The 12,209-nt window shown below is 36.6% G+C and overlaps 1 protein-coding gene across 3 annotated transcripts in view; it reads left to right on the top strand.

The window, feature by feature from the left end:
- The window catches only part of TOP2B (DNA topoisomerase II beta), a 66,445-nt gene that overhangs the window by 47,256 nt on the left and 6,980 nt on the right, over positions 1-12,209 (top strand). For all 3 annotated transcript variants that reach the window (XM_070045504.1, XM_070045505.1, XM_030876304.3), the window contains exons 23-31: positions 200-400; positions 1,357-1,552; positions 1,698-1,789; positions 4,595-4,750; positions 4,908-4,991; positions 6,580-6,774; positions 9,318-9,462; positions 9,687-9,848; positions 11,373-11,574. In XM_070045504.1, coding sequence (XP_069901605.1) covers positions 200-400; positions 1,357-1,552; positions 1,698-1,789; positions 4,595-4,750; positions 4,908-4,991; positions 6,580-6,774; positions 9,318-9,462; positions 9,687-9,848; positions 11,373-11,574 — 1,433 coding nt within the window. The remainder of the gene's footprint in view (positions 1-199; positions 401-1,356; positions 1,553-1,697; positions 1,790-4,594; positions 4,751-4,907; positions 4,992-6,579; positions 6,775-9,317; positions 9,463-9,686; positions 9,849-11,372; positions 11,575-12,209) is intronic.

Below are 12,209 nucleotides of genomic sequence, written 5' to 3'. Positions count from 1 at the left end.
AGAACCAGTACCTTGTATATCGTCTTTCTCCATTGAGATCCCCATGTATTGTCAACTATAGTGACTGGGCAGGAGATGATAGAGATGGTTTCCCCTTTTTCCCCACTGGAATCAAGAAGTTTTAAAGATTACATGACTTGTACAATAAGAACATGAATGTGTGTCATGAAAGAATTACTTATTTTTAAATCTTTTATAGGTATACAAAGAACAGGTTTTAGAACCTATGCTAAATGGAACAGATAAAACACCAGCATTAATTTCTGATTATAAAGAATACCATACTGATACAACTGTGAAATTTGTGGTGAAAATGACTGAAGAGAAACTAGCACAAGCAGAAGCTGCTGGATTGCACAAAGTTTTTAAACTTCAAACTACTCTTACTTGTAATTCCATGGTAATTGACTAGATTTACTATGAATGTAACCTTGCATTCTGTAAGTTGGATTTTTGTAATTGGCTTCATGATGGGAGTAGCTATAGTAAGTCTGAATGCGTTTCCCCCTGTATGTTTGCTAAAGAATCTAGAGGTACATTCCCTTTCCTCTAATGTTATCCTCTGCTCTTAACCCCAACCCTGCATTTGTGCATCTGGGCTTGAACACACAGGATACACATACCCTCACACACACTGACGGGAAGTTCTGAGAGTGATTGTTGCAGGGTCTCCTTGTGCCTCATGCCTGTCTCTATTAGCATTTTCGTTGTGGAGTTCTTATCTCCTCATGACTCTAATCTGCTTTATTAAACTTTAGATAATTGGGGAGGAGGATAAAAAGTGAACATGTATGATTACCCTGTTCCATTCCAAATTAGCTTTTTAGACTTGAGAAAGAGTAAGAGAAAAAAATCCAGCAATAGCACAGTGACTGAGAAAAAGTGCCATAGAGAAGAAGTAAAATTTCCCTCTAAATTGAAATTTGAGTGAATTATGGCCCATTCATAAAAAACAACGGAGAGGCAAATGCATGTCCATTGAGTAATGGGAGAGGGAGAACTTTAATATTTAAAAACTTACAGATAGAATATGCTTCTTTTTGGTTTGGAAAAAAATATATTAGGTGGCTTTATAGCCATAGTTTATACAGTTTTAAGTAAGAACCTTTTTTTTAAGGACCTATTTTTATCTTTCAAAATTATTCCAATTTTAAATATTTTCATAGTTTTGAGAATAGAATTTTATCGGTTTCTTGGAGCCACCAAAGGAATATTTACTTAATAATTTTGTTCTGGATTTTAGGGGTGGTGTGTATTCATATACATGTATTATGGTTATTTTAAATACTGTAGCATACAAGTTAAAAATACCAACACAGATTTATATAATCTTCAAAAACTTTGTGTTTTGTTTAGGTACTCTTTGATCATATGGGATGTCTGAAGAAGTATGAAACTGTGCAAGACATTTTGAAAGAATTCTTTGATTTACGATTAAGCTATTATGGTTTACGTAAGGAGTGGCTTGTAGGAATGCTGGGAGCAGAATCTACAAAGCTTAACAATCAAGCCCGTTTCATTTTAGAGAAGATACAAGGGAAGATTACTATAGGTAAGATGCAACCTTTAAAAATTTGAACATTAGTTAAAATGGAAAAAAAAACTTTATTAATAGAAGACGTTTTTATCAGTAGAATATAAACAAATACAAATTGACTCTCTTTTCTTGATCCTAACTTTATTTTTCCCTCACATAGAGAATAGGTCAAAGAAAGATTTGATTCAAATGTTAGTCCAGAGAGGTTATGAATCTGACCCAGTGAAAGCCTGGAAAGAAGCACAAGAAAAGGTAATCATTTGCAGAACGAGACATTCAGAGAAGCTTTTAAAAGCAACTTCCAAAGCAAACAAAAACCCCAACCCCTAAATTTTGAATTTAGTACTGCTAAAGGTGCCGAGTAGTCTGTTTGGAGACTGAAGTCTTCTGTGTATCCACAAAACAGATAGGGTGCAGGAACTTGCAGTGCACACCCACCGCCAAGCACTTTGCCAGTGTGGCTCAGCCAGGGCCTGGAGAAATGATTCCGGTTGGAGAAGGTCGCTCAGCCTTCTTTCTGAGCCTGCCGTTGAAGGACGGTGGTGGTGGTGGTGGTTTTGTGAGGTGCATGTCACTGTCTGGGAACTACACTGGTAGCACAGAAATCATTTCCCCCTGGGCAGTTTGTGGCCACAATGTGGAATCCACTCACCACTCACTTGATCTGGTTTTGGTGTACGCTGGGGAGACTAGAGACAGAGAATGGTCAATATTTATCAGTATTTATCGAGCACCAAGTATGTGCTCTGACCTATGCTTAGGTCTTTAGCTGGAGATCTTAAACCCTGGAACTTCAGGTTAAAAGTCTGATGTTTTATTAAATTGTCCATTTTAGATCATAGAGTACTAATATTAATTCGGTAAATGGGATATTGAAACGTGAGATTCTTCTCAAGAATTAGCTTCTTGCTGTCGTGGACAATTTAAAAAAAAAATTGAAAAGGCAGTACAGCATTGTGATTGAGAACACAAATGTACAAAAGGAAGAAAGTTGGAAATGATTAATTTTCAGATACTTAATTATAATTTATATATATGCAATACTGATAAAATTCACATCTTTAAAAAATAGTTATGATTATGTGATGTAATTTGAACTGAAACTTTCCAACATTCATGAGTTCTCAACCATAATGTTTTTCATATTTTTCATCAAACTCCATTGAAATAGTGTTTTCATTTACATTGTTTTTTTTAAAATTTTGAACTGTCAATAGATTGCCATATGTTAGAGTGAGTAAAATTAGAATAAATTACATATTTACCAATTACATGTTAAGAGAATAGGTTTATTCATTGTTTGAGGAAAATTGGGTAGGACAAGTTGGGGGAGTATTCAAAATTAAGATGACTCAAGCATGTTGCACACATTCCTTCAGTGTGTTTTGTTGCATTCTTAAACCCCAAATTACGGTTTATACACTACTTGCCCTTCTGTATCATTGTTGGTTTAAATTATATCTTAAAAAAAATTAGCTAGTAAGCTAATGAATTTAATGTTTCGTTTTAAAAAATAAAGGTGTTTAGGGTTTGAGAATGCCCTTCTGGCAGAAGTAGACTTCATGGGTAAAAGCTAGTGCTTGGATTCAGTAATTTCATTGTTACCCTCAAAATGTTCCCAGCATCTTGGCCATGTGTTCACTTTGGGGGTTCAAGAAACAAAAGGAACTGCTCTTACAAGAGTGTCCTTGTGTAGAGTTGGAGAAGAGAGAATTATAAAGCCGATAATTAGAAGATCAAAAACATAGTAGAATTGTCATTGGAACTTGAAAAGTTTCTTGGTTTTTGTTTTTTTTCCCTGAAAGTATCCTTAGTCATCTTCATGATAACAGTGATAGATACACATATTCATGGAGCGCTCATTAACAATATTTGGTGTGTCATCAAAACCTAGAGCAAATAGACTTCTAAAGTGTGGGTCTAAATAGGATTTTATGACACCCTAATAATAATATTTTAATAGTAGTGTAGCAACCTAAAATTCCATAGCAACACACTATTTCATGAAGAAATTTTAAAAACTGTAGACTGTATTACTTTGTCATAAATTATCTAGGTACTTAATAATCTATATCAACTCAACAGCATTCTTTTTTTGGCTAATGTTACTTAATTGAGTTTATACTTTTGTTTATGTAATGAAGCATCTTGCTTTGCAATTTTTATCTTTATTCCTTTACTTCTAAAATACACCTAACGTTTACTTTGTATATACACATTATTTTACCAAAAATTTTAAATTAAATTGTAAAGATTTTTTTTCTCTCTTTTGATTGCTAGAAGTGAACTTTTGTTTTATGGAGTATCATGGCTAACTCAGTCATTTTTAATTACTCAGTGCCCTTAAAAATTGAGATGCAATTTTATTTAACAGCTGTTGTTATTTTAAAAATTTTAAAGATGATGTCACCTATAATAACTTCTATAAATTCATTGGACTTTGAAATTTAACATTAGCATAAGGCTTTTTATTGCAACTGCTCCTATGAAAGAAGGCCTTATAGATAAACTTTTAGGATAGCCCTCGTGACTCTGACTCACCAGCTGTTAAATGCTGGAGTGAGCTTCAGCTTAGTCCTTGAATGAATGTTCTTGCTTGAGGGAATCTTTATCAAGAATTCATCCGTAGTGACTGACTACCTTAGCATATTTATTATAACTGTAAAACATTCTTCATAAGTTATATTTATTTTAGGTTTCAGATTGTTCACTCACCAATATAAAGATCTGACGAGATGCATGATAAAACATTAGTTCTGCTCTATTAATTTTAAGATGTGGTGTCTTCTCAAGCAGTTAATTTTTCACGAGATGGATAGAGGCTGAATATACCATTCCTTTTGATGATTTTATTGTGCATTTTTAGAAAATTTAAACTTTTTATAGGAAATATATTTTCATAGATAATCTTGCAGATAATCTAAAATTAACCCACCACCCTGAAGATGTAGCTTTAAGAGTATAGCATTATGGAATTTTAAACTCAGTACTCAATAAAATTCAACATTGATTTGATATTATATAGGACTTTAATATAAAGTTTATTATTTTTTACAGGCAGCAGAAGAGGAAGAAACACAAAACCAGCATGATGATAGTTCCTCTGATTCAGGAACTCCTTCAGGCCCTGATTTTAATTATATTTTAAATATGTCTCTATGGTCTCTTACTAAAGAAAAAGTTGAAGAACTGATTAAACAGAGAGATGCAAAAGTATGAACTTTTGTGGGTTAAATAATTTGAAACTTTAAGTGCTATCCATATCTTTTTCTTTTCCAAAAATAAATAGTTTTATTTAGCCTTCATGTATACATTTGAAAATTATACATTTAAAATTGAATGTTTAAATCGTACTACTTTTTTATTATAGGGGCGAGAGGTCAATGATCTTAAAAGAAAATCTCCTTCAGATCTTTGGAAAGAAGATTTAGCAGCTTTTGTTGAAGAACTGGATGTAGGTTAAGTCTCCATTAAAATATATTTGGAAAAGTAATGTTTATGAAACAATGAAAATTTTTTAAATTAAATTATCTCAGTGTTTCCTTTAACTCTACAAAAGTTAATATGTTTATAAGCTGCAAAGGATTAAGCTTCTAGCTCTGTGAAACCATAAAGAAAAGTTATATCTGATGCAGATGAATAAAAGCTATGGAGTTGAAATTTAGAATAAATTAAATTCTAATACTCTCTGCTAGTTAAAATTTCTTAACTGACTTCAAATTAGCTCATTGATTCAATTTTAATGTTTTCCCCCAAAGAGGTAAGAGCAGTATATATGATTGAATATAGGTACTTTGAGTTTTTAAAAGTAGAATGATAGTCTCCTTAGACTTTTAATCGAGAAATTTTAATATTTTTTGTTATAGCTTAGTTTTCTCCAGGTAGAATTCCAATTTTAAAAATAAAAGAAAAATGTAGAGAAATATGTAAAATATAAACTTTTTCTAAAATTGCCTAATTTGTTTTTAAGCAATTAACTCAAAATCTTAGAATTAAATTCACAGTAGCAGTATGATCACCTGATTTTGAGTAGCACAAGGTAAATTACTATTTATTATTACTCATATGATATTACTTATATTTATTACTCTTTAGTTGTTTCATTGATTTACTGTCCACATGTTCTAATTTTATTTTTATGGCCCAAGTCAGAATTCGAACTCTTAAGAATGAGTGTGGTGTATTAGTTGCCTAATAAAATTTCTGGAATTGTTTAGTCCTATTGTTCTGGGTTCTCTTAATGATCTTTGAAATGCCACAATATAATTATGCCTTGATTTATACTTTTCTTATATTGTTATGAGTTAGATTTTTTTTAATTGCAGATCCTTTTTTTTTTTTTACTGCTGACTTACACATTTAAAAATTAATATCCATTAAAAATGAAGCAAACTAAAACAATAGTAAAGAATAGCTTCATATTTGTTAACAGAACTTCCTTTTTGTGTGATTTGCTGGGATTCTGATGATACCAGGTCATCAGAAGTCTTGATCCCATAATACGTTGTAGGATCCTAGAATTGGAAGGGACTATATAGGTCATTTAGTTACTAACCCCTTGTTTTGCAAATGAGAAGCTAGTTAGATAGAACTGGGACTACAGCCCAGGTCTTCTTTTTTTTTTTTAATATTTAATTATTTAATTTATTTATTTGGCTGTGTCGGGCCTTAGGTGTGGCACGCGGGCTTCTCTCTAGTTGGGGTGCACGGGCTCCAGAGCACGTGGGCTCAGTAGTTGCAGCACGTGGGCTTAGTTGCCCCATGGCATGTGGGATCTTAGTTTCCTGACCAGGGATCACACCCGTGTCCCCTGCATTGGAAGGTGGATTCTTAACCACTGGACCACCAGGGAAGTCCCCAGCCCAGGTCTTCTGACTTAGAATTATTTGGTTTTTTCTTAGATTAGATCACCTGAAAGGAAAGCTTTGTTCTTTACCGAATGAATAAAGTTAGATTTGACTACTTTTGCAGTAGTAACTCTCTTTTCTAATGAGTTGTCTATGCCCCCGCCCTGTTCCCCATCCTTAATCATTACACTCCAGAAAGTGGAAGTGCAAGAACGAGAAGATCTTCTGGCTGGGATGGCTGGAAAAGCAATAAAAGGGAAAGTTGGCAAACCTAAGGTGAAGAAGCTTCAACTGGAAGAGACAATGCCCTCACCTTTCGGGAGAAGAATAGTTCCTGAAATTACTGCCATGAAGGCAGATGCCAGTAAGAAGTTGCTGAAGAAGAAAAAGGTACATGTCTCTTGTTTTAGCTCATTGGTGGACTCCACCTCCATAATGATGTATGTAGGTATTTTAATTTTATTGTGTACTTCAGTCATGCTTTATTTTTTGTTTCTATTATGTTTCACTGTGATTGGAAATCACTTGTTCTCAGAGCCGTTGATCCATACATAGAATGAAGACATATTAGTCAAGGACCCACATGTGTGTAAAGACCTACTCACTTGATTCCATTTCTAAAACGAGAGAGAGAAATACTCTACTCAGCATTTTTTTTTTTTCCGCGGTACGCGGGCCTCTCACTGTTGTGGCCTCTCCCGTTGCGGAGCACAGGCTCCGGACGCGCAGGCTCAGCAGCCATGGCTCACGGGCCCAGCCGCTCCGTGGCATGTGGGATCTTCCTGGACCAGGGCACGAACCTGTGTCCCCTGCATCAGCAGGCGAACTCTCAACCACTGCGCCACCAGGGAAGCCCTACTCAGCATTCTAAATTAAAATCATGAAACAACAACAACAGAAAGTTTATCAACTTTAAAATATAAACTTTAGTTCTATATCATGACTAATTAAGGAAGTCTTATGAAAAGAGTCTGTTTGGCTTTCAAAGTAAGCTTTCAACTTTTACTATTTGTTATTACCTTTAGTTAAAAAGTCATCAAACACAGCATATATCATTGGCATTGATGAGAGTTAGAGGGGATTTAAAAGCGTGAGATCTGCCTACCCTCCAGCAGGATGCGAACAGTTGGCCAGAGGAAGGAAGTGTCGAGAAGGCTGCTCAGAGCCGAGAAGCAGGGGCCTGATGGTCTCGAGGGAGTCTGATTTTTCTAGGCAGGTTGATTTAGAGCCCAGGGGATATATAGGTCGATGCATCCCACAGTCTAAGTAGAGCTTGGGAGGTGAGCCTGAGAGTGGTGGTCTGTACAGAAGAGTTAAGAGTTGAAGCCTGGGGGCACTGTGCTACCAGGGAGATCCCTCTCTTCCACAGTTCTGATAAACGGAGGTCTCACAGGCTCCCCTGCACATAGAACTTGCTCTCTCCTTAGGAAAACGTTTCTCTCCTTTTCTGAAGGTCTTAGCCAGGATCCGTTCTCAGCACACTTCTCTTCACCTTTCATGGTCTCCCCAAGTGACCTCGGTTGTGCCCAGAGCTTTTATCACTTACACTGGTGACTCTTTAATCGATGTCCTGAAGCTGTAATGTTTCCAGGAGGGCCAGGCTAATACAGCCACCAGAATGCCCAACGCCCCGCAGACTCAGCATGCCTGCAGGGACCCATCCATTATCTGGGTTTCAAAACTGCCCTCCCACCTCTGCGCCTGATCCCAGTTCCTGGCACTACCAGCTGTCACTAACATAGGCCGAAAACCTGGGAGTTTTTTCATTTAGTCTGTAACTCAGTCCTACTGACTGTCTATGAAAGTTCCAGATACCACCCTCTTATCTTGGTCTACACTGACACAGTCTTAGAATTTGGTATTTTCCCTGAGATAATTTAAGGTGAGCCGTGTGGCTCCAGTGATCTTGTCTCTAGTCATCCAGTCACGACTTCTTCCTTCTTCACTTCAGTCCTCTCAGTCTTGTCTCTCACCACCAGAGTGATGTTTCCAAACAACGAGCCTGTTGTTATAGGTGATTCCTGGTGCACAGTGATTTAGCACCCGCACGCCTGCCTGCTTCCATCTGGCTGCCTTTCCCCCTCACCTTTCATTGAGTCTTAGCAGACAGGAGTCTTTATCTTGTGCCTGGGGCGCGCTTCCCGCCTTCCTTCTCCTCACCTGGCGAATCTACCTGATTCTTCAAAGCCCAGTGGGAAAGGCCCCCTTCTCCGTGGTGTCTGCTCTGACCCTGCCCTAGGCCTCCCTCCCTCTGTCTCAGGGTCAGGGGACTTCATTATGTACTGCTAGGCATTATAAGACATGGGTTGCTTATTTTCATTCAGTAATCTGAAGATTTTTTTCTAGTATATAGAGGCGTGAGCTATGGGAACATATTTTTTCAGGTACCTTGTGGTATACTTAGCTATGAGTCTGAAAGTCCCTTTGATAATCAAAAGCTGCCTTCTTATTTTTCATAGTTGGTTTTACGTAGCTGTCATGTCATAGAAGGGAGTGGTAAGCAGTGTCATCTTCTACAGCTGCATGAGATAAAGTAAAACAGGGTCTGATCAAAGTCATTTCTTAGGACCTCAATAGAATCACGCTTTATATTGTTTTTTAACTCATCTGATATGAAAAAACGATCTCTTGGCTGGAAGTGTATCTCTAAAGTATATGGTGTTAATTTAACTTTTTTTTTTTTTTTTTTTGCGGTACGTGGGCCTCTCACTGTTGTGGCCTCTCTGGTCGCGGAGCACAGGCTCCGGACATGCAGGCTCAGCGGCCATGGCTCACGGGCCCAGCTGCTCCGCGGCATGTGGGATCTTCCCGGACCGGGGCACGAACCCGTGTCCCCTGCATCGGCAGGCGGACTCTCGAGCACTGCGCCACCAGGGAAGCCCTAATTTAACTTTTATTTTTACTTATGGTTTGGTTTTCTTTTCAATGTGTAGGGTGATCTCGATACCACAGCAGTGAAAGTGGAATTTGATGAAGAATTCAGTGGTGCACAAGTAGAAGGTGCAGGAGAAGAGGCATTGATCCCGTCAGCTGCTATAAATAAAGGTCCCAAACCCAAAAGGGAGAAAAAGGAGCCTGGTGAGGAATTGTTAGAGTATTTTTGTGTGTCAGAAAATCTGTATGTTCAGGATATTACTACATTCTTTTGATTGTACTTTTTTTCTACTAGTTGAAGTAATGTCTTCAGTTTTCACAAACATTTGTTATTTTATCATGAAGTTTTCATTACAATAGTTTTATTTTTACTAATGACGTTTGGATAGGTATTGATACATGTCTTATTGTTGCTCATTTGTTTTTAGGTACCAGGGTGAGAAAAGCACCTACATCATCTGGTAAACCCAGCGCAAAGAAAGTGAAGAAACGGAATCCTTGGTCAGACGATGAATCCAAGTCAGAAAGTGACTTGGAAGAAACAGAACCTGTGGTTATTCCACGAGATTCTTTACTTAGGAGAGCGGCTGGTATTCTGATATATTTTATATTTTAATATATATTATGGTTTGACAAAGTTAGTATTACTCGTAAGTTGGTATTAGTATCATCAGTGTTTCTGAAGTACTAAACCATTAGTATTTCAGAAGTTATAGTTCATGAAGACAAAAAAACCTTTACAAAATGCTATTTTCTAGCAAAGTTGGACTGAATTTCTCTAAAGTGAATCATGTTTTCTTACCGATTTTTGTTATAAAGTTTGGGTTGTATTCCTTCCATAGTTGGAAGATGTTTGGTAAAAAAAAACATACCTTGGTGTAGTATACCAGCAGTGATGGATCCATGGAAGTGCTATGTAGTGTTCTTTTCGTTTTCTACCCCTTGTATCATGAAGAATTTCCCCTACATTAGGAGTCTGGTTCCATATGCACACAGCATAATTTAGATAATTGCAGTGTTAGAGTTAGGCTTGCAGAATCCCATTTTGCTAATACATATTGCTGTTAAGCATGTGATTTGATCCTTTCTGAATCATTAATTTGAAGTCTTCAAATAATTAAAAACTGATGTGTCCTATTTTATAGATTCTTCTCAAATTGTTAAGTCCTAATTTACATAAAATGAATAATAAAATATGATTGTTTTTATCTCTGGGAGATAGTTTCAAAATTATATCTCAGGCCTTTAGTCACTAAGTGATTGAATTTCTTTTCCTGATGTGCATAGGTCGTATAATAGAGATGAATTAAAAAAATTTTTTTTATTATAGTTGATTTACAGTGTTGCAATAGTTTAGAGGTGAATTTTTAACACAGTAACAAGTTACATGAAAATTTATTAAATGCTTTCAAATTGTATTTAGGCTTTTTCCATACATCTAAAATGAAGTGTAAAATTGCATAGCATCCAAATGACTTTCAAAACTTTATTCCATAGTATATGCTAGAGATTATAGTAAAACTTACTTGCATTATACCAGTGTGCCTTTCTCCATAGTTGGTACCTTTTTATGCATTATATTGTTTTGCTAATATATTGAGGTCTTATCTCTATTTTTACTATTCATCTGAGAAATGACTGTTTGTTATTTCATAGTAAAACTACTGTGAAGAGAAGATAGGAGTTTTTATGGAAGAGGTTAAGAGAAAGTGCAGCACTTCCTAAAGACCTGTAAGAGTTGTCTTTCGTAATTGCAGAAATGAGAAATCTCATATTAGCAGTCACTTTCACAGTGGCCATGACTGCTTTCCTCACTGTTTTGAGTAAGATTTAAGCATGACAGGCAGCATCCTAGTGGCCTCATCAGCTCACCCTCTCCTGAGACAGGCAGCGTTGCCCCCAGAGCCTCCAGGGAGTACAGAACAGATGTCAGCACCATCAGAGTAACTGAGGCAGAGTGGTCGACTTTTGTTCTCTAATGCTTGTCTTTTTCTTTTTTTTCTTGTATATTTTAAGAGACAGCTGGAATATATTTCAAGTGCGTTGTTTGGAATAGTATTTCATGTTGATAAAGCTGGGTTTGAGTTTAACACTCACTTTTATTTTTGTCCTAGCTGAAAGGCCTAAGTACACATTTGATTTCTCAGAAGAAGAGGACGACGATGCTGATGATGACGATGACAATAATGATTTAGAGGAATTGAAAGTTAAAGCATCTCCCATAACAAATGATGGAGAAGATGAATTTGTCCCTTCAGATGGCCTAGATAAAGATGAATATACGTTTTCACCAGGCAAATCCAAAGCTAGTCCAGAGTAAGTAACACAGCAACTGCTGTTCAGCTGTATGGTGCAGCTAGGTGTCTGGACATCTGCAGCAGTCTTACAGTAAGCTCCATCCTAGGTCAGGTCCTTCTCATGAAGTAATATATCTGCTTAATATTACAGCTGCTTACATAACCGTTGCTATAGTTTAGAGCACGGGTTGGCAGATTTTTTCCATAAAGGGCTGGATAGTAAATATTTTAGGCTTTGCAGGCCATATGGTCTCTGTTGCAACTACTCAGTGCTGCCCTTGTAGCAGGAAAGCAGCCATAAATGATATGTAAGTGAACGACCGTAGCTGTGTTCCAGTAAAATGTTGTTTACAAAATTAGGCAGCAGGCATACGGGACATAGCTTGACCACTCCTGGTTCAGAGAAAAGTTATTAAATCTTTAGAATTGAGAGGTTTAATTTTCCTCCCTAGCTTTGGTCTTGATTTTTTTCTTGCCTCTGGTGAGTGTGAACACATAACATGTAGGATGTGAAGTCTGTGAACTATTTCAGATTTTTAAGGAAGTATTTTAACCACAAGCAGTCAAGTATTAGAAGTCAGATTATTGCCTCTTCTGATGGAGATTCTTTCTTTTGGGACTTTTGCCAATAATTTACTGATGTTAAATTCTGAA

Source organism: Globicephala melas, chromosome 4 (genome assembly GCF_963455315.2).
Source record: "Globicephala melas chromosome 4, mGloMel1.2, whole genome shotgun sequence".
Classification (NCBI taxonomy): domain Eukaryota; kingdom Metazoa; phylum Chordata; class Mammalia; order Artiodactyla; family Delphinidae; genus Globicephala; species Globicephala melas.
Note: the sequence above shows the minus strand (reverse complement) of the source record. Positions and strands in the feature narration are given on the sequence as shown.